At 48.7% G+C, this 20,851-nt stretch overlaps 1 protein-coding gene across 2 annotated transcripts in view; it reads right to left on the reverse strand.

The window, feature by feature from the left end:
• Positions 1 to 227: 227 nt before the first annotated feature.
• POLA2 (DNA polymerase alpha 2, accessory subunit) overlaps positions 228 to 20,851 on the reverse strand; it is a 30,747-nt gene continuing 10,123 nt past the window's right edge. For both annotated transcript variants that reach the window (XM_081065116.1, XM_081065117.1), the window contains 14 exons: positions 19,499 to 19,605; positions 17,227 to 17,420; positions 16,499 to 16,587; positions 13,295 to 13,450; positions 12,698 to 12,760; positions 12,162 to 12,204; positions 7,372 to 7,496; positions 6,766 to 6,804; positions 6,046 to 6,119; positions 2,962 to 3,070; positions 2,570 to 2,676; positions 1,833 to 1,892; positions 1,443 to 1,569; positions 228 to 680 (listed from right to left, as the gene is read on the reverse strand). In XM_081065116.1, coding sequence (XP_080921242.1) covers positions 528 to 680; positions 1,443 to 1,569; positions 1,833 to 1,892; positions 2,570 to 2,676; positions 2,962 to 3,070; positions 6,046 to 6,119; positions 6,766 to 6,804; positions 7,372 to 7,496; positions 12,162 to 12,204; positions 12,698 to 12,760; positions 13,295 to 13,450; positions 16,499 to 16,587; positions 17,227 to 17,420; positions 19,499 to 19,605 — 1,446 coding nt within the window. In that variant the 3' untranslated portion in view covers positions 228 to 527. The remainder of the gene's footprint in view (positions 681 to 1,442; positions 1,570 to 1,832; positions 1,893 to 2,569; positions 2,677 to 2,961; positions 3,071 to 6,045; positions 6,120 to 6,765; positions 6,805 to 7,371; positions 7,497 to 12,161; positions 12,205 to 12,697; positions 12,761 to 13,294; positions 13,451 to 16,498; positions 16,588 to 17,226; positions 17,421 to 19,498; positions 19,606 to 20,851) is intronic.

Consider the following 20,851-nt stretch of genomic DNA (forward strand, 5'->3'; position numbering starts at 1 on the left):
GAGAGCCAGGCACGCAGCCAGCTGCTAGTTCCGCAGCCCAGCTCCGTGGCCTGGGCCCAGCACACCTCGTCAGCCTGGAGGCCATGGGAGCAGCCTTAGGAGGACGGGGGCTGGGGCTGGCCAGAGACCCAGGGGGACAGACGCTCTGCCTTCTCTGGACATAGGTCAAGGAGGCGACATTCTTTGTTTGCTACCAGGAAAAAGAAAGGGCGGAAGAAGATTAGGCTCAGAAGTTACACTCAGCATTTACTTTTATTTTTCCAAAAAATCCAAAAACCATCCACAGCCTGTTCACTCTGGACTCCGCAGGTCAGAAACTAAAGCGTTCTTCCAGAGCCGCTCACGCAGAGTCGGGGGCCAGCTGCCGGAGGCCTCCCCGGGGGCCCACTCCCCGCAGCCTCTCCTCCCCAGCTGGCCGCCTCCTCTCCTTTACATTCCAACAGTGGGGATTTTGTCCGAGGGCTGTTCCTGGGCTCTCAGCCGCTGTGAGGACCCGAACAGGGGAGGACAATAAAACAGCTGACGCCTCAGATCCTGACCACCTGGACGGCGACACAGGGGCTCCGCCTCCCCTCCCTGTCCTCTGTGGTCTGCCTCCTGAGGTAGAGTCGGCCATAGGTGCCCCCCACCTGTCCTTTAGTGAGGCGTCCGGGATTCACACAGACACAGCCGAGGACATCCTGGGAAAGAAGAGAAGGCTGGCTTTGGAAAGGCCAAAACTGCGGGACTAATGTGACGAAGCTGGAATCATCTAACAAAGGAGGTTTTGTAAACCGGAAATGAAGGCAACCAAACACATCTTCAGTCAAATACGTTAACTTATTATTGGAAAACTCTGAGTTCCCTTGGAGTCGCTGAAACAGGAGAAAGAGGGTATCTCGGCAGCGCGACAATCAGCTCCCAAACTTGGAGATCCACCTGACCTGGTTATTGTTTTCCAATGTGAAAAAACGTTTACCTCTTGAGGTGGAGCTGGCTGTTTTGGTGAGAGGGGGGTTGGCTGGGTGGAGTCCCTCTGAGGGACCCAATCCCCAGGTGGGCGGGGCCTTGGTGGCAGAGATGACCTGAGCATGTCCTCTAAGTTTCAGGGCTGAGGCCCTTGGAGGTCACATCAGAATTCAGGGACGGGGCAGGCAAGTACATGTGTGAAGCATTCCCCAGGTCACCCTGCAGGGCCCCGCCTGAGAATCATTGTTTGAGGGCCCTGGGGGCTCCCGGGCTGGGCTGACCAAGCACCAAGCTCTGGGGCAAGAGGGGAGCAAAGGGAAGCCATTTACTTAAGCATTTTACTAACAGATTTGTTCTCTAGCCCTACTGCCTGCCTCAAGAAACGAGGCCACCATCCCGACATCAGCAGACCCATGAAGTGGGTGCCGGTGGCCTAGAAGGGAAAGTCAGACTGGTTCTGGCGTGTCAGGGAAAACAGCAGAGCTGAAACCCACCTTTACGAAGTACCTCAGCTCTGATGGGATTATGAACACATCTGGGGTGACGGGCAGCTGTGCGTAGGCATAGAAATTCTCATAGTCAATGGCCATGTCTTCCTGGGGAGGGTAGAGTGGGTAGTAGCTACGGAGACGAAGAGAAATGATCAATCAACGGCAGCTGAGTGGGGACCTCCCTTCCCAAAGGGATCCCCTGTGTCACGGACTCCCGTGCTGTCCCAGACCGTCGGTCCCTTTCCCGTGTTGGGGAACAGAACACAGGCTTATCATCAGGGTGGAGTTCCCTGGTCGTGGCTTGGGGAAGGCTCTCTCACACTCAAGTGTGTCAGGGCTCTGTGACCCCAGCGCACTCCCTGCAGGGGCTGTTATTCCAGCGAGCCAGCTCACCTCCTCTGGGTCAGGATGTGCTTGAGTATTCGGCTGAATCTGTCTGAAGTTCGGGCAGAACTGGGGAAGGCAGAAAAGCAAGAAACGGAATGCAGTCTCATTTCTCAGTTTCCGTTTGTCTTTGGGGCGGACTCGAGGATTTGATAAACTAGAGAGAGGCTACTGGGCCAAGACATAGTGACGAGAGGGTCCCTCTGGGGAAGCGTGAGGACCCACCCACAAATAGCTGGGTCTGTTCCCACAGGAGGAGGGGAGTGGGATGCTGAGTTGAGAAGGGAAAGTGCAGGAATCCCTGTGTTCAAGACCAAGACAGCCAGCACCGGGCTGTGTAAGAGCACGCAGACCTGCACTGGAGTGAGGTGGGCGTGAAGCGGGGGGGTGACCTTGCACCTTAAACCTCCACCAATAAGCACACACCCATCTTCACGCAACTGCCGAACCTGCACTCCACAGAGCTGGCTGCGTCTGGTTCTATGCAGAGCAGCCTTCAGAGTATGTTCACAGGTCATCGTCCACCCACAGGGACACCCACTTTTGTTTAGGTCACAAACATTGGAGGGGAAGGAAAGCAGACGACCATCTATGACTCAAATTAAGTGCAGGCAGACAGACGTGGTTCTTTGGGGTCCCAAACACTGTAGATAAGTGGTAACAGAAACAAAGGCCCCCCTCACATGGCCAAAGGATTTGGGGGAAAGCCGCCCGCCCTGCCTGCTGGGCTGGAATATGCACCTCACCTGCTGATCTCCTCAGCCCCGATGTGGAAAAGCAGATCTGTGGACGTCAAGCCAAAGACCACGCCATTTATGGAGAGGCTGCAGGGATCCGACACGAAGAGCACTCGCTAAAAAGAGAAGGGGTTTAGCCATACATTTGCACACCAGAGCTACAAACTTCTTCCCCATGAAAGGGGGAGGTCTCCCAGGGCTGGGGAGGCCACTGAAAGGGCGGACCAAACCAACGTACAGTAAATTACAAGCACACGTGCCTATCAAAAATAGCACTTTCACATTTAGGCTCTATGCATGCCCTGAAAAGGCACATTCACCCTCCACTTGGGGACAGAACTGGGTCACCTGTGGCACATTGGATTCTGGCTGCCTGCTGGTTGGGGAGGGGACGCCGGTACCTTTCTGTCCTCATGAGGCAGATCGGAGTAACTGAAAGGCGGCTGTGGGTACACAGGCTCATGGTGCACGTCTCTCCACGATGGCACAAAGACGAGGTGAGAGCCGGAGCTACTTAGTCAAAAACATCAGCAGAAGAGGGAGAGAAGTGAGTGCCGTTGCACTAGAACAGCTGGACAACAGATTTAAAATGTCACAGCTTGTATATGGCCCTACTTCCGGGGAAGGATTTCAGAACTGCACTCTCCTACGAAGAGAGGGGCCATGTCCCATGGGACACCATGAGTGACAATTTGGTTCTCACTTACACACATCTACCATGACGAGCCGCAGGTCGCCCAGGACACACTTTCTGCTGGCTCTGTGTGATATTACCCAGGGGAATGATGGGACTACATTTTGGTAGAAAAAGGGGAGAAGAAATTGGGGTCTAGGAAATCCAGAAAGACAGTTCTTGACCAAAGAATCAGCCCTCAGAGCCAGAGCTGCAACCGAAGTTCTGACTCTTGACACTATGCGAACAGATGTGGCTTAAAAGCGTTAGTCTCTCAGACCAGGGCTCTCTCCTAGGAAGAGACCCGGCAGGCTAATCAGATCTGAAGACTGCCTTCATATTTAGAAGATTAAACTGCAATCTCTGACTAACCAAACACTGGGTCACAACTTCAACAGCAAGGACAGAGACATTTTCAGAGTGATGGGGTAAAACACGGTTGGCTTCTCCCAGCACTGGTCCCTCCCCTCTGGCATTGGGAAGCGATGCCCTCCGTGCTTATTTATGAGCAGGCTGTCTTGCAAAAATGGAAGAAATATTTAAGAGCAACAGTAAAAGCATGGCTGACAGATGTCTCCTTTGATGGAGACAGGAGAACCTCTAGGGTTACAACGTGTAGTAAAGACCTTTAACTCTGGGGGCCAATGGCTTATCCTCCCCAGCCACACAAACGGAAAAAGGAAAAAAAGTCCCATTTCCTCAGCTGTGCTTGGCAGAGGGACCTATTATAAACCAAATAGGCGTAAAGCACAACTCTGGGGGCTTGTTTAAAACCCACCAATAACTCTCACTGCCAGCTCCCTCTCTTGCTTAAAATACGAGGCCTTCCCAAATGTAGTAACAGGTTCCTGGCTGCCTCTTGTGCTGGTGATTGTTGTCACACTTGTCACCTGTTTGTCATGTCTGCTAAACGTATGAACTAAGACTTCTGCAACAGAAAATCAGAAAATGGGACCAAAGGAACTCTGCCTATTAGTTATAGTCCCCTTGACGTTCAAAAATTCACTATAATTATCCACGTCTACCAATTTGGGTGCTGGAATCCGGCACCCAGGCCGGGGGTAACCTGAACAGGACAGTGTGTGCTCTAGATCCCAAGGGCTCGGTCTGAAATGGACACAAAGGTGGAGGGACAGCCAGCCGCTCTTAAAAGGTGGAATGGGTCTGTTTCAGTGTAGGCGCTGGAAGAGCAACAGTTAAGGAAGAAACAGCCTTCCTGCTCATGGTTATAGGCTGGCTGTAGGGGGAGGGATCCGAGAGAAAATTCCAACTATGCTGAGTATTGCACAACTTCATACATCACAGTGGGAGGGTCCTCAGACAGCACGAGAACTCGGGGCTCTGCTGGGCTTCCGCCCTGATTCTGGTTGTCACTGATAAGTCAGCTTCATGCTCTTCTTTTTTGACCTCTCAGGAATAAAGAGAAATCCTCCAAACGAGGACTGTTTATATACTGTTTCGGGAAAGGTGGGGCAGCTTCCCCGCCCCCCAGGCTGCAGATGAAAGTGCCTGGTGGTGCTGGCTGCTGCAGCCAGGGTAACAAAGCCTGGTTTCTTCTTTGTTTGTCCCACTGCTGTGAATGCCACACAGGGCGAGGAACCAAAACAGAACCCAATCTCACACTGAAAGCATCCAGCCAGTACTGGGGCGCTGCTAGAGCCCCTGCCTGGCCCCGAGGACACCAGAGGGCTGACAACACCAGGATGGCAGCCCTGCTCCTGTTTTTCGGGGGTTTATCTCCAGGTCTGACTAACTTGGTTCAGGGTCCCAACAAACCTAGGAGGCGAGAGGGAAGGCACTTGTGTCCTTGTCATTCCAGAGCGAGAGAAAGGGGCAGATCCAGCTGCAGGCTGTCACTGGCACAATTCAAGTCCCCTGACTCTGGGGTAAGGTAGGGGCTGTTTCTCCCCAGGCCAAGAGGCCCACCATACAGGCCACGTGGCAGGTACGACAAGGTAGTATTCCGACTAATCAACTCTGGGATCAGCTCTCACGGCCAAGGGGTGGAAGATTATACATCTTGTTTTAAAAACTACCTTTGTTACAGACTTGTTTTGAAAATCTTAGCCTCAGGAATGTTTGTTTTTTTATGAGCTGAGTTACAGGCAAACAAATCCCCAGAGATCCATCACCTATACCAATTTCTTTTAAACCCTGGCACTGGAGGAAAAGGGACAGGAAATGAGGATGTGGGCTTCGCGGATAACCCTCTACCCGCAGTTTTAGACTCTCCCCGGAAGAGCGCTTTTTCTCTCAAATTACAACTACGCGTCTCTGTCATCACCGCTACGATTTTTCACAGTTCCTTCCCGTTGGTCTGTGGCGGGGATCCAAGAGCCCCACCCGCACTGAGTTGCTACTGCAGCTTCTCTGGCTGTGGGGAAGCAGTGACTCAGGGGAAGGCCTTGGGCTCGCCCCCAAACGATCGCTCACACAACGAGATGTCTAGGGCCTCTTGGGATTTTGTTGTGTAAGTCATCAAACACTTCTCAGAACCATCCTGGGAAGATTCCCGTGGAATATGAGTCTATACGGAAGGAGCGAGAGAGGGAAGAAAGTAAACAGAGCAAGGGAAGAGCACAAGTCGATGCAGCTTTTTCCTTTCAAGTATGTTTATCTTTGTGTTTTAAAAAGATGCCTCTTAACTCGGCGTCTGTGCACTTGAAGTTCAAGAGTTCCATCTGATCTCTAGTTGAAAAGGATAAAAGGATAGGAACTACCACTACTTTTGAACACTTCAGTTTTTTTTTAACGGGAAGCCCTGTAGAAACCTAGGCCGCTTAAGGTTCTGTCCAGCATTTTGAATTCTGACCTTCGTGTCCCTTCAGTGATCGTTCGTAGACATTGCCTGAAAACATCTTCAAACGGACTCGTCAGTAGACAGTTCTGCAAGAAGAGAAAGAATATTTAGAAGGTAGACATTTGGCGCTTAGGCACTTGTTTAACGTTTGTTAGACGACCCTGGGTACCAGGTATTGAGCTAGAGGAGATGCACGGGGGGACAGCTCTCTGTCCTCAAGGAGCTGAGTCTAGTCGGGGAGAGGAAAGGAGACGGGAAGAATGAATCCTCTTGAATAGAAGCTGAAACACCAAAAGGACGAGCGTTCTGAAATCTTTTCTGTGGAAGGTGAAATATCCTGACACCAACAAGGGTAGGAGATGGCTGCGAAAGGGCCATTTGTGTTAATGCATCAAAGGACGTGGGTCATCAGGCTGAGGGAAGCAGGTACTTCCACAGTGCAGCTCCGTGACTCCTGGACACCTGCCTCTGTGCCTTAGCGTCAGGCATCACAAAGGAACACCATGACTCATGCATTTGTATTTCCCTCCCCCAGCTTCCAAATGGCCTTGTATTCTGGTGAAATGAAGCCCTCAAATTCATTATCTTTATAGAAGTTGCCCAGCTACAATGCCCTTCTGATTACCCACAGGGATTAGATGCAGGGTAAACTCTAAGAGATGAAAAGAACAACGAGAGCTCAATTGGATGCAAACATCCACTACGCCCTCCCGGTCCCAAGCCGACACTCACCTCAACCTGTTCATGCTTAGTGTCCAGGAAAGGGCCAAACTGCAAAAAGCCCGAGGGGAAAAACAAAGGTAGCAAAAGAACAAATCAGAATCACACGTGTCCGTGAGCACCTTCACCTAACCTCTCCTGGCAGTTCTTTGGGTCCATGTGCCCCGCCAAATCTGCCTGCAGGGTTTGGGACAGTTAACACATGGGGCAGGGGCGCTCAGCCAGGATCGGCAGCAGACGGTCTCCAGGGCCCCACAAACACTTGTAGCGCCTCCTACAACACGGGGCTTTTTCCTGACTTTCCAAGCCTAGCCAGTGAAATCGACCACCCTGCTAACAGCAGTACCTTGAGCTTTAAAAAGAGACTAATTCAGAAGGAGGCGACAATACTGTCCAGACAACAAAGGGTGGCAGAAAGTGGTGGGCTTTTGGATTAGCTGAAGGCATGCAGTTATATGAACACCTCGCCAGAGGTGGGACTAAGAACGAAAAAAGATTTTTAAAAAGGAGGAGAGCCTGACATGCTTCCTACGAATTCAGAACCACACTTGACCCTTTTCTGAGGCTGAATGCCCACGTGAAGCTGTCCCAAGGTATGTGTGTATGTGTGTGTCCTACCAGGATGCAGATGTCTGGCTGGTCGCGGTTGATGACCGAGATCAGGTCGAGCAGGGGCTCATACGTGATGCTGTCAGATGTGGTGTACGGCCCACAGGCCACCAGGACCATGTTTTGTTCAAAATCTAAGACGAAAGGATTGTAAGGTGTTGATGAGAAGATACTGGGACGGGGCCGGCCCAGTGGCTCAGGCGGTTAGAGCTCCATGCTCCTAATTCGGAAGGCTGCCGGTTTGATTCCTACATGGGCCAGTGGGCTCTCAACCACAAGGTTGCCAGTTCAACTCCTCGAGTCCCGCAAGGGATGGTGGGCTCTGCCCCCTGCAACTAAGATTGAACACGGCACCTTGAGCTGAGCTGCCGCTGAGCTCCCAGATGGCTCAGTTGGTTGGAGCGAGTCCTCTCAACCACAAGGTTGCCGGTTTGACTCCCACAAGGGATAGTGGGCTGCGCCCCCTGCGACTAGCAATAGCAACTGGACCTGGAACTGAGCTGCGCCCTCCACAACTAAGATTGAAAGGACAACAACTTGACTTGAAAAAAAGTCCTGGAAGTACACACTGTTCCCCAATAAAGTCCTGTTCCCCTTCTCCAATAAAATCTTTAAAAAAAAAAAAAAGAAGATACTGGGATGGTGGGAGAAGACAATTAGGGAAAAATGCCACAGGGCTTGATTAAATGAGTCTTCTTATGTGTGCAACTCCAGAAATCCAAGATGAGTTAAGACCTCATCCCCAACCTCAAAAAATCGTCCATTAGCCAGAGCAGACAGGCAGGTGTGCCAATCACTGGGACAGGCGATAGGTATGTTACTAGCAGTGACGAAAGTGGCAGTCAGGAAAGAATGGGTCAAAGTGACGCCATCGGCCTACGGTGCTGTCCCTCCAATTTTTCTATTGTGGCAAAATACATAACATAAAATTTAATCTTAACCATATTAACATTTCAATGGTATTCAATAAATTCATATTGTTGTGCAATTGCCACCATCTACCTCCGGAACTCTTCATCTTGTAAAACTGAAACTGTCCCCAATAAACACTAGCTCCCCACACCCCCTCCCCGACCGCACCCCCCACCATTCTACTGTCTGTCTCTGTGAGTGGACCCGTACAGCAATTCTCTTTCTGTGGCTGGCTTATTTCACTTTGCTTACTCTACGTAGACGTTCCCTGAAAAAGGGCAAGCAGGGTCCTAGAGCACACTGTGATTTCAGTGAGCTCGGTATGAGGGAGTATCTGGTGGTCCAGTGTGGCTGGACAATGTGGAATACAGGGGAGACCAGAATACAGGCTGGGGTGCAGGGCCTGGAACGGGACCCTACTGCGATGGGGTGCAGGGCCTGGAACGGGACCCTACTGCGATGGGGTGTAGGGCCTGGAACGGGACCCTACTGCAATGGGGTGCAGGGCCTGGAACGGGACCCTACTGCGATGGGGTGCAGGGCCTGGAACGGGACCCTACTGCGATGGGGTGCAGAGCCTGGAACGGGACCCTACTGCGATGGGGCACAGGGTCTGAAACAGGACCCTACTGCGATGGGGTGCAGGGTCTGAAACAGGACCCTGCTGTGATGGGGCGCAGGGTCTGAAACAGGACCCTACTGTGTTGGAGTGCAGGGCCTAGAACGGGACCCTACTGTGATGGGGTGCAGGGCCTGGAATGGGACCCTACTGTGATGGGGTGCAGGGCCTGGAACGGGACCCTACTGTGTTGGGGTGCAGGGCCTGGAACGGGACCCTACTGTGTTGGGGTGCAGGGCCTGGAACGGGACCCTACTGCGATGGGGTGCAGGGCCTGGAACGGGACCCTACTGCGATGGGGTGCAGGGCCTGGAACGGGACCCTACTGCGATGGGGTGCAGGGCCTGGAACGGGACCCTACTGTGTTGGGGTGCAGGGCCTGGAACGGGACCCTACTGCGATGGGGTGCAGGGCCTGGAACGGGACCCTACTGCGATGGGGTGCAGGGCCTGGAACGGGACCCTACTGCGATGGGGTGCAGGGCCTGGAACGGGACCCTACTGCGATGGGGTGCAGGGCCTGGAACGGGACCCTACTGCGATGGGGTGCAGGGCCTGGAACGGGACCCTACTGTGTTGGAGTGCAGGGCCTGGAATGGGACCCTACTGTGTTGGGGTGCACGGCCTGGAACGGGACCCTATTGCGATGGGGCGCAGGGTCTGAAACAGGACCCTGCTGTGATGGGGCGCAGGGTCTGAAACAGGACCCTACTGTGTTGGAGTGCAGGGCCTAGAACGGGACCCTACTGTGATGGGGTGCAGGGCCTGGAATGGGACCCTACTGTGATGGGGTGCAGGGCCTGGAACGGGACCCTACTGTGATGGGGTGCAGGGCCTGGAACGGGACCCTACTGTGTTGGGGTGCAGGGCCTGGAACGGGACCCTACTGTGTTGGGGTGCAGGGCCTGGAACGGGACCCTACTGCGATGGGGTGCAGGGCCTGGAACGGGACCCTACTGCGATGGGGTGCAGGGCCTGGAACGGGACCCTACTGCGATGGGGTGCAGGGCCTGGAACGGGACCCTACTGCGATGGGGTGCAGGGCCTGGAACGGGACCCTACTGTGTTGGGGTGCAGGGCCTGGAACGGGACCCTACTGCGATGGGGTGCAGGGCCTGGAACGGGACCCTACTGCGATGGGGTGCAGGGCCTGGAACGGGACCCTATTGCGATGGGGCGCAGGGTCTGAAACAGGACCCTGCTGTGATGGGGCGCAGGGTCTGAAACAGGACCCTACTGCGATGGGGCGCAGGGCCTTTTTGTGTTGGCTGCCTGTCATGCACTGTTGTTTTCCTCACATCATCTGCTTTCTTTTTGGAGAACCAGCCCTCTCCTCTGTAAAACAGTCTCGGGGGCTGTAAATGAGGTGTCCTCCCCTAGCTAAGAGGCAGGCATGTGACCCAGTTTCAGCCATTCACACTCTCCTCCCGGGTTCTGGAATCTTGATGTGTACTGTGCAAAGATAGCAAAAAGGTTGAAGCTGACCTATTCCAGCAGAGGTGACCAGGTGAGACACCTGGACCTGGAATTCGTACCTGGACCTTTGGAGTTGCTAAGTCCTTATCCTGGTGCTAAGCCTGCATTTCTAGCCACCTGTCCAGTCTGTGAGTTACCTGGGTCTCCCCGAACAAATCTTTTCCTTAAGACAGTCTGAACCAGTTTCTGTAGCTTACGACAGCCAAATGCAAAAATCCCTGACTTCTTCACATGTAATTGTATTTGTTTCCTGTGGCAGCTGTAACAATCACCACAACCTCAGCGGCTTACATCAATGCACAGTTACTACTTACCAGCTGTAGAGGTTAGAAGTCCTAAAATCAAGGTGCTGGCAGGGCTATGTTCCTTCTGGGGGCCTGCGGGAAGACTCAGTTTCCTGGTCTTTTCTAGCTTCCAGGGGCCGCCTGCATTCCTTGGTTCACGGCCCTGCCTCCAACCTCAAAGCCAGCAGCCTAACATTTCTAATCTCCCTGAAACTGACCCTTCTGCCCTCCCTTTTCTAAGGACCCTGTGATCACACTGCCCCCCACAATCCAGGATAACCCCCCATCTCAACACTACTGATTTAATCACACCTACAAAGTCCCTTTTGTCATATAAAGTAACATATTCCCGGGTTCCAGGGATTAAGGATGGGGGGGGGGTCATTATTCATCCACCAGAGTGGCGATATCATGCACTGAGATAGACTCCAAGGGGAAGAGTGAGTTTCATGCAGGGCAGAGGACAAAATTAAACTAGGTTCCCGATCAGGAACCTGTAAGAGATGCAATCGGAATAACTAGCAAGTGCCAGGACAGGGCCCATGTCTTGTTCTGCCTCCATGAGGGGCTCGCTTAATATGCCGGCGCAAAATACCCGTTCACAGCACACTCAGCCGCTCGCGGAGGCTCCCCTGGCCTGCGGCGCACGCTCGGGCATCTAGCCCCATCAGCTCCTTTGCATTCTTCGCAGGTGCTGTCATACCCCCGCGCTGCTCTTACTGCCACGAGCACATATTTTCTGATAGAACGCACAGTATCATAAATTCCTAAATTTCATTCCGGATTCTAGGTCGTCTCCAAGAATGACCTCATACACCGTTACTGTGCCTAGGGTGCTCGGCTTGGGCATCTCACTTCTGCTTTCCTTACAAAACTGCTTCAAAATATTTTTAAGCCAAGGGTGTTAAAATGTCTTTGTTTTTTCCCATCTAGATGAGTTGCCAAATAACCCTAGACTTTCTTAGAAATTCATCTAATTTTTTAACAAACACTTTCTTTTGGAACAACGGCAGAAATGCAGAGAAGTTGCAAAGTGTCCCCAAATGTCGACATCTCTCCTGACTACGGCACACTTGTCAAAACGAAGGAACTAAGGTTGACATATGACTGTTAACTATTACAGACATTATTTGGATGTCACTAGTTTTTCCACTAATGTCCCTTTTCTCACCCACGACCCAATCCAGGATACCACACCGCATTTAAAGAAATGCTTTTTTAAATGCCCGCTAGTTTTCCTTTTTCAAAGCGACCTTCAAATATCTGTTAAACATTAGATTTGAACAACATGCCTCGTGTTCTCAGACCCAGGTGGTAATACTGACAAAGCTCAGTAGGCCCACACCCCGGCCTTACACAGGGGGCCTGCGAACCCACCCCCTCGCTGCTGCCCTCCGCGCCTTCACGGTGCTCTCACAGCTTCTGGCTTTCTCGGGGCCCGAGGAACTGCACTCCTGGACCCCTCCCCACCACCCTCACTGGCAAAACAACGTTTGAACCAGAACTTACCTCCATCCTCTTCGGTGGGCTGATAAAATGGAAGTGGCACACCCTAAAAACAGGAGAAAAGCTAAACTGAGGTCTTCTCCCAGGCTTCGCTGTTGGTAAGGAAAGGGGGGGCCCGAATAGGGGCATGTTTGTAGGTGTCTTGCTCCTTGCAGCTAAAACCTCACACAGCTGGTGGTACCTGCCATCTTTCTATATTGCTCAGAGTGGCAAAGAAATCCAGAAAACGGGAGATCACAGCAAAACTCATAAAACACTCAGCAAATAGTGGGAACCAAGTGTCCGTATCCTAGGCAAGGAGGGGCGAGCAGGGTACCTGCCAGTTTTCCTTGCATTCTACGAAAATCTGTGGAAGGTTACTGCCTTATTTACTGTCTGGCCCTTTAAGGAACAGTTTGCCGACCTCTGGCCCAGAGGTAGGTTCCCAGTCTAGAGCTGAGAATTGAGAAGCAAATAAACAGGCTCTTAAAAGGGACAGACAGACTGCACATCCTGTGCCTGCAGCAAACCAGGAGGGAGGGCGGGGGACTGCTGGGTACCTCATAGAGTTTAGTGGCAACGAGTTTTCTACCAGTGGTGTTGATTCCTTCCATGACTACCACCTGAAATACAAGAAGCCAAACAGGGCAGATACGTGAGAGGTCAGGAATGAATTATTCTGATAGTTAAAAGTCCTGCCCAGCTACTCTCATTTTATAATTGTGAACTTGTGGGTATTTTTTTAGAAAACAAAATAAGGGCGTTGTATTAGTAATAGTAATTATGCTTTACAGGGATGACCTCACTTTTACTCCAATCCTCTGAGCCAAACATTATTATTCCCATTTTACAGGTTAGGACACTCCAGCTTAGACGTTAAGTAACACTACTTAAAGGTTAAGAAATCACACACCTCATGAGGTTAGAGCTGGGATTCAAACCTGGGCAGTCAGATTCTAGAGCTAAGGACAAAGCATACAAAGGAAAATCGGAATCCCCACTCTGGTGTCTGCTCTTGGGCCTGTGCTCCAGCCACGTCTCGTGGCACTAGAGGTCAAAAGCAAGGAGCAGCTGGCCAGTGACAAAATGCTTATTCCTAGAGCCACACAGCCCACCACACACTACAGAGTAAGGAGCATGGCCCCACCCCATCTCACCTGTCCAGGAAACAGAGAATATTCTTTGAGCTCCGATAAATCCACCGGAACTTGAGCGCCAGACGAATGTTCCCGGTCTCCCTCCAGAATGACTGACTTGCTGTTCAGCTTCCCGTTGCTATCACAGCCAATCTGGCCCAGCAGGGTGACGGGCTCCTACCGAAGTAAGGTGGCAACAAAAGAACGATACAATCTTTGGGACAGAGGCTCTAAATCTGAAGTCAACGGGGTGAACATTATTTTGGTGGGGCATCATTTTGACCCCGAGGCACAAGCACCATCACTGACTCTCGGGGGTGTTAGGAAACTTAAAGGGCATCTACTCTGCCCACTCAATGCCTGAGCCCCTCTAAGTGGCTGCCTTAAGCTTAAGCATCTCTAGTGATGGGGGATTTGCACCCCCCCCAAGCAGCCCACTGCATCTCTGAATGGCTATAACTGTTAATAATATCTCACATTTATTGAGCTTACTATTAATTGCGGTTTTTGCGATTATTTTCAACCTTTTAAACCGCAATTACTTTTGCACCAATCTAATAAATACACTGTTCTAAAGGCTTACATGTATTAACTCATTTAATGCTCACAACTGAGGTGGATACTACTGCTGTACCTATTTTACAGATGAGAAAAATGAGCACCAGAGACATTAGATATTTAGTAAAGGTCAAACAGTGGATGAAGCCTGGGTCTGAAGCTCAGAAGTTTGGCTCTAGAGCCATATTCTTAACCACATATCATACTGCCTCTTAACAGGGAGTGCTTCGTTAAATCGAGCTGAAATTTCTCTTCCTGTGGCTTCCTCTGTCCTATTCTCATTACTGGAGGCATACTAAGGAAGTCTAATCTTTTCCCACAAGATTATATTTCCCTGCCCCTCACCCCACTCCTTCCTCCCAGTTCTTCCCCAGCTTCCTTATATGACATGGTTTTGCATATCTTCCCCAACTGGTCATTCTTCTCTGAATGCAAATATAGGACCGAGGTTCCTTAAAGGGTGTTCTAGAACATATCTCCCCTTAGATTAAAAAAATGTCCTAGAGAGAAAGCATTGGAACATACGCCAGATTAAATCACAGTGTAAGATGCTATTGACAGCAGTTGGTCTATAACAGACTCAGCAGGGGGAGATTGTGAGTCTCCATTTCTGGAACTCTCTCCTTGTTGTTGTCCTCACATCCCGAAAGTTGAACGCTTAAGGCCTTCAATCTTTGCTCATGTGCAAGACTCAAACCCAAGCACAGAGAAAACAGCTGTCCTCAGTCATCAAAAAGAATGAAATCTTACCATTTGCGACAGCATGATTGGACCTAGAGGGTATTATGCTAAGTGAAATAAGCAAGGCTGAGAAAGACAAATATCATATGATATCACTTATATGTGGAATCTAAACAACAAAATAAATGAAAAAATGAAACAGAAACAGGCTCCTAGATACAGAGAACAAACTGATGGTTGCCAAAGGGGAGGAAGGTTGGGGGGCCGGGTGAAAACAGTGAACGGATTAAGAAATACAAATTGGTAGTTACAAAATAGTCACAGGGATGAAAAGTACAACGTAGAGAATATAGTCAATAATATTGCGATAGCTATGTATGCTGTCAAGTGGGTACTAGACTAATCGGGGGGAATCAAAGCATAAATTATATAAATGTCTAACCACCATACTGTACATCTGAAACTAATACAAAATAACATTGAATGTCAACTGTAGCTGAAAATAAATAAATAAATAAATAAATAAATAAATAAATAAATTTTTAAAAAACCTGAATCAACTAGTCCATTTTTCTGGACTTCCAGCCTCCAGAACTATGAGAAAATGAATTTCTGTCTCTGGTAGCCTGAGCAGACTAAAATAACATGCTACCACTTATGTAAGTTAAAATACATACAAAATAGTCCACTGCATTGTTTATGAATTCATATCCACGTGTAAAACACTATCTTTAACAAGATGGAAGAATATATCCTAAACTCAATGGCCACTCTTGAGGATGGGGACGGTAACAGAACTCAGGGCTGGGTTAAGAGAATTTACTCTTTCTGCAATATTTTATTTCTTACGGAAAAAAATAACAAATGAAGCAAACTATTAGCAGTGCTTATTTTGACCTGTGCAAATATGAGTGTTCAATACATTACTTTCCTATTTTTCAATATCTTTGGGGACAAAAACAGGGCACTGTAATAAATCCTAACCCAAAGTAACCTCACAGGATGATCATAAATTCCTAACTGGGCAGGTAAGTCATGGTGGGTAGTCATATAACTTCTTCAGTAAAAGGTTTTTCTCTGCCTTAAGCCAGCCCTGCCCACTGTTCATATATATATATATGTTCATGTATACACATATAGTGTCTCCCCGAAAAATAAGACCTAGCCAGACCATCAGCTCTAATGTATCTTTTGGAGCAAAAATTAATATAAGATCCGGTCTTATTTTACTATAAGACTGGGTATAAAATAATATAATGTAATATACTGGGTCTTATATAAGACTGGACTTATATTAATTTTTGCTCCAAAAGATGCATTAGAGCTGATGGTCTGGCTAGGTCTTATTTTCGGGGAAACATGGTAGGTTAACACACCTTTGAAATACCTCTTTTCGGGACCCCTCAGAAGTGTAACCACCCTCAAGAGAGTGCATAACCTTGTTAACTATCATGTAAACCAATCCCCGCCTTGCTTTCTTCCACCCTCATGTAATCTTCCTCAGTTCCCTCCTTAAATCCACATGTATTAAAAAAACTGCAAACTGTCTGTCGTTCTCCAAAGCATTTTTCTCAGTCTGTTGAGATCTTGTTTCCAAGAGTTTCCTCTATTTGACTCAAACTCTCAGAAAATTTCAAAAGGAAGGAAGGAAAGAAGGAAGGAAGGAAGGAAGGAAGGAAGGAAGGAAGGAAGGAAGGAAGGAAAGAAGGAAGGAAGGAAGGAAGGAAGGAAAGAAGGAAAGAAGGAAAGAAGGAAAGAAGGAAAGAAGGAAAGAAGAAAGAAAAGAAAATGACTGTCTCTGGTCACAAAACCAGACAGCTCTTATAAGCCTTTCTTCAAAAGGACCAATTTTTACCAACTCCAGCCAGGGTAGATGTTTTCAATAGAATGTAGCCAAGAAGTGAAAAAAGAAGCAAGAGGATGCATTTTTACCACCGATTTAAAAATACAGTAACAATTAGGAAAGACTATTAGAACAACTCTTACTTGTGCTGGAACCAGAACAGGAGTAAAAGCCTCAATCTTGTAATGTTCCTTGAGTTCATTGCCAAGTTCTTCTATCTTACAGGTCAGAACTGAAATCCCAGAGGAGAAAAAGTATTGTGTTTAAGACATTTCACTTGCCAAGAAGAGAAAATACAGCACATTGTCAAATATTAAAGCCAGTCATTTTACAGAAGCAGGAAGGGTGCTTAAGACATCTGGCCAATTTATACTTTCTAAAGCCCTTGCCAATTTCCTGATACTTGGCTACTGAACCTGGCCTTCCCTAGCCACAGGGGATTACGTGACACAATCAGAGCGTCAGCATGGATCCCTACCCCAGCCTTCCTTTCACTCAGGTTGTCAGTGAGGGTTATGAGAAGTCAAGGCCAACCTGGACAGTCTTCCACTCTCCCCAAGGAAGAAGCCATAAATATCTCTGTTTCCTTTAATAGTTTAATCGGCTTCCTTTACACGGTCCAAATGGTTGTTACTGGGAAATGGTTATGTTTCGCTTTTTCTTTAGAGAAGACAAGTACCTTGAGAGACTTATTGAGGGTGTCACCTCACATCCCTCCACTAATAGGGACACCCAGAGGACATCTACCAACTTATAAATTCAAAGGCAACCTTGGAATTTGTTCTACAGCCTAGCTGAAGTTTTGCTACTTACTCTACACCTTTCCAGGTGGCTTTATATTCTCCAGAATTTCAAAGGGAAAAACGATCACCTTCTCGAATATCTGGGAGCTTCTGAAACATCGATTTGTAGCTCCCGGTTAGTGACTCTGGATACCCCACGACCTTCAGGTTGATGATGCCGGCTCCTCCCCTTCCGGACCAAGACACTCCCTGGGCTGAGCCAAAAGAGGTAACCACTTCTCCTCGGTTACTTCTCAAGTTGTATTTCTGAGAGGGAGTAGCACTGATTGGAAACAAAACAGATGAACATTACTGTGTTCAGACATAAGAGAGAGAGGGGAACAAAATGAGGTTACCTTTTGGAAGTGGGGATTGGAGAGATGTCAAGCTGGCTTCGCATTTTATAAATCTAATCAGCGTAATGGGGTTGGACATACCACGACCTTTAAGGAATTTCAGGAATGAGGGGCTGAAGAATACCAGGCTGAGCAATACCAAATGTGTTTAGAGAAGTTTAGAGACAGAGACAGATTTTAAAAGGTTGTTCTCCTGGCTTAAAACTAAACAGAGCAAAACAAAACTCAAACTCGGAATTGATTAAAAAGCAAGCTTCAAGTGCCATTTTCTTTTCTTTCTTGTGAAGATTTAGCATTTATTAGATCCTCAGAGCCTGGAACTGTGGATAGGCCAAAAGTGCATATATGTAATACCTCACAATATAGTTTAAGGTAGAAACAACAACAAAATGAAGTTAAGTGAAATGAATCAACCTTCCCCAGTGTCCTCAGAAGTAGAGACGCAATGAACCCGGTCAGCTGGTGAACAAACAATCCCATTCTCCAAGGCTCAACTGACACGTTCTCACGTTTCCACTCCCCACTGGGAAATTACACCTCCAAGAACATTCGGATGCTGCTCTCTGTTTAGATGCCAGTGAGACAGTGAGGTCTTCTAATCGTCCGGTTGTGAACTTAACTACAGAGAGGTCTTTTTACAATAGTCTTTGTTTAATGCACTGAAACTCTGCAGGAGCATTTTAGGTGGGGGCCATTAGAAGTGGGGCCATCATTCCTTCTTTCCACACACAGGCTACAGAAAATGAGCTCACTTAACTACCTCTATCTCCAGTGATGCCTCTACCTGAATAATTTAGAAGTTACTTTCATAAATTACAAAACCAGTTTCTGAGGTCAGCTTTATTAGCGTGCATTTAAAGATGACAAGGCAGCGTATCGCTGACTTCTCCGAGCCGCTCTCTGCCAGGCTCCGCGGACCATCTATGGCAGCCAGCACTGGAACACAGCAAGACGCTCACACAAGGTCAGCTGTAAACAGGTCTACATTCACAGGACTGCTTGTTTAGAGACGATAACTGCTGTAGTAGTGCTGGCGCACCTCTGACAGCCATCTCTGTACACCAGGTTCAAAGATGCTCTTGTAAGTCTAGAAAGTTCGCTTCCAAAAACAGTTTGAGAACTCCGAAGGCAGAGGCAGACCATACTGAAGTGACACGGTCTTTCAGCATCCAGAGACCGCTCATCCTGAATGACTGCTATCACCTCTTTTCAACAGTGACAGAGCTGAACAGGGCTAGAGCTCCTCTTAGTCCAGAAGTAATCCAAAGGAGAGGGGGTGGCACCGCTGGTTAAGGTCCCTAAATGGTTAACAGGACGTTCCTCAGCCTCATCCCCATTCTGATGTGGCAGCACCTAAAAGCCTTGCTGCCACTCAGCACAGCCCTCGCCTGTGGAATTCTCTTATGAGACACGTCATTCACAGAATTCAAAAGATCACATGATCATTGTGAATTTATGTGCAGAAGTGGCAGCAGGGATAAAATACCAATTAAGTCAGTGTAGATTCACAGTGATAAGAAAACTCTCGGAAACTAGTTGTAACCTGAGATGGAACAATAAATAGATTATGCAACATTATGGACAAAGATTCATGCTTTTCTTAAAACAAAAACAAAAAAAAACGTTAGCTTAAAAAACAAAAGAAACGCAACAACACACGAAGAGAAGCAGGTAGAAGCCTACTTGTCTCCACTGGCAGGACTTGTAGACTCTCAGACTCTGAATAGACAGGTTGTTCTCAGCATATCAGTTCCTGATCTAGGAAAGGAGCCCCAGAAAAGTGGGTGGAAAGTGAGTTTCCTTAATTACTGTAAGAAGCAGTAATTTTCCACACAGGAAGAGAGCAGGGAGGGCAGAGAGCAACCGGCTTTGCAGCCGGTTCACGGCGGAGGTATCCGTCCACCCACATTTAATAAGTCACTCTGTAGAGTTAGCCTCCATCAGATAACCAGAGAAAGGGGCGGGTAGGCCTGCCTTTTGGCAGCTGCATTAATTCTGATCATACCTTGGAGAGAAACTCGATGGCGAGAGGAGCTGATGGGGGCTGCGAGTAGACACCTTCCTTTTTGTTAGAGGGGTTTCTGGGGTGGTGGTATCGCGCTTCTGAGAACCCTAGAAACAAAATGGAAAACAAAATCCCAGTCACTCACGGCCCAAGTTACTAATTAAGCGTGAAGTTTCTTAGGAAGAAAAGGAGAATGGTGTTCAAATAAAAGGCATGAGATAAGATTGGGTCTTCAGGCCCCATCTGCCGAGCTTAATCCCACCCAGAAATAAATCTTCAGCAGCTGTAACACAGCCTTCATCAGAATACTGTCCCCATTTTGAAGGCAATTATGAAAAGTGCCAACATTCCCCAAAAAGGACTGCTAAGCAGGCAATGTGTCCTGTCGAATCATTCATGTGTTCACGCTCTTTCCCCACTTCTCTTTGCTTTTGAACAGCTGTGAGTTTTACAAAGCATATGGTTTTGACCTGCATGGACGCATTATGCTGAGAAGGGATGGGACCATGTTACCACTTATTCTGGCAAAGTCCACCACACGTTTTCAAAATTAGAGAAGGAAACGACTCTAAGCAGGTAACATGGTGGAGCTCCTACTTGGAGAGTATTAGCAAACACCTCCTGGGTGGTCACTTGTTTTTGGTTTTTGCTCATCAACAAGAATCCAAAGATATGCCCACAATGGAGGATGAAACCCGCACTCCAGAGACCTATTGCTCCCCGAAGTCTAGGATAACTGACAGAGCTAAGACTGCAATCAGGAGGCCAGTGGTCTGGGGAGGCTTTCTCTGCCCTTGGGCTCCTCCTGGCTGTGTATCTGGGTCATGCCACCAAAGCTGCCTACTGGAGAAGACGGCAGGACTCACATGAGAACAGATTCAAAACCACCATTAAGGAGCTCGCATGGGAATTAGATGTAAAAAAAAAAAACCCTTATGCTACTACCCTATACAATAATCGCTTTTCAATATTCCTTTCTAGAAATTTAAAATTTTTCCTATTAAAAATACAAATTCTGGGCTGGCCCAGTGGCTCAGGTGGTTAGAAATCTGTGCTCCTAACTCCAAAGGCTGCCGGTTTGATTGCCACATGGGCCAGTGGGCTCTCAACCACAAGGTTGCCAGTTCAATTCCTCTAATCCTGCAAGGGATGGTGGGCTGTGCCCCCTGCAACTAAGATTGAACACGGCACCTTGAGCTGAGCTGCCTCCCGGATGGCTCAGTTGGTTGGAGTGCATCCTCTCAACTACAAGGTTGCCGGTTCGACTCCCGCAAGGGATGGTGGGCTGCGCCCCCTGCAACTGGCAACGGCAACTGGACCTGGAGCTGAGCTGCGCCTCCACAACTAGGACTG

The sequence above is a fragment of the Rhinolophus hipposideros genome (assembly GCF_964194185.1).
Source record: "Rhinolophus hipposideros genome assembly, chromosome: 10".
Taxonomy (NCBI): domain Eukaryota; kingdom Metazoa; phylum Chordata; class Mammalia; order Chiroptera; family Rhinolophidae; genus Rhinolophus; species Rhinolophus hipposideros.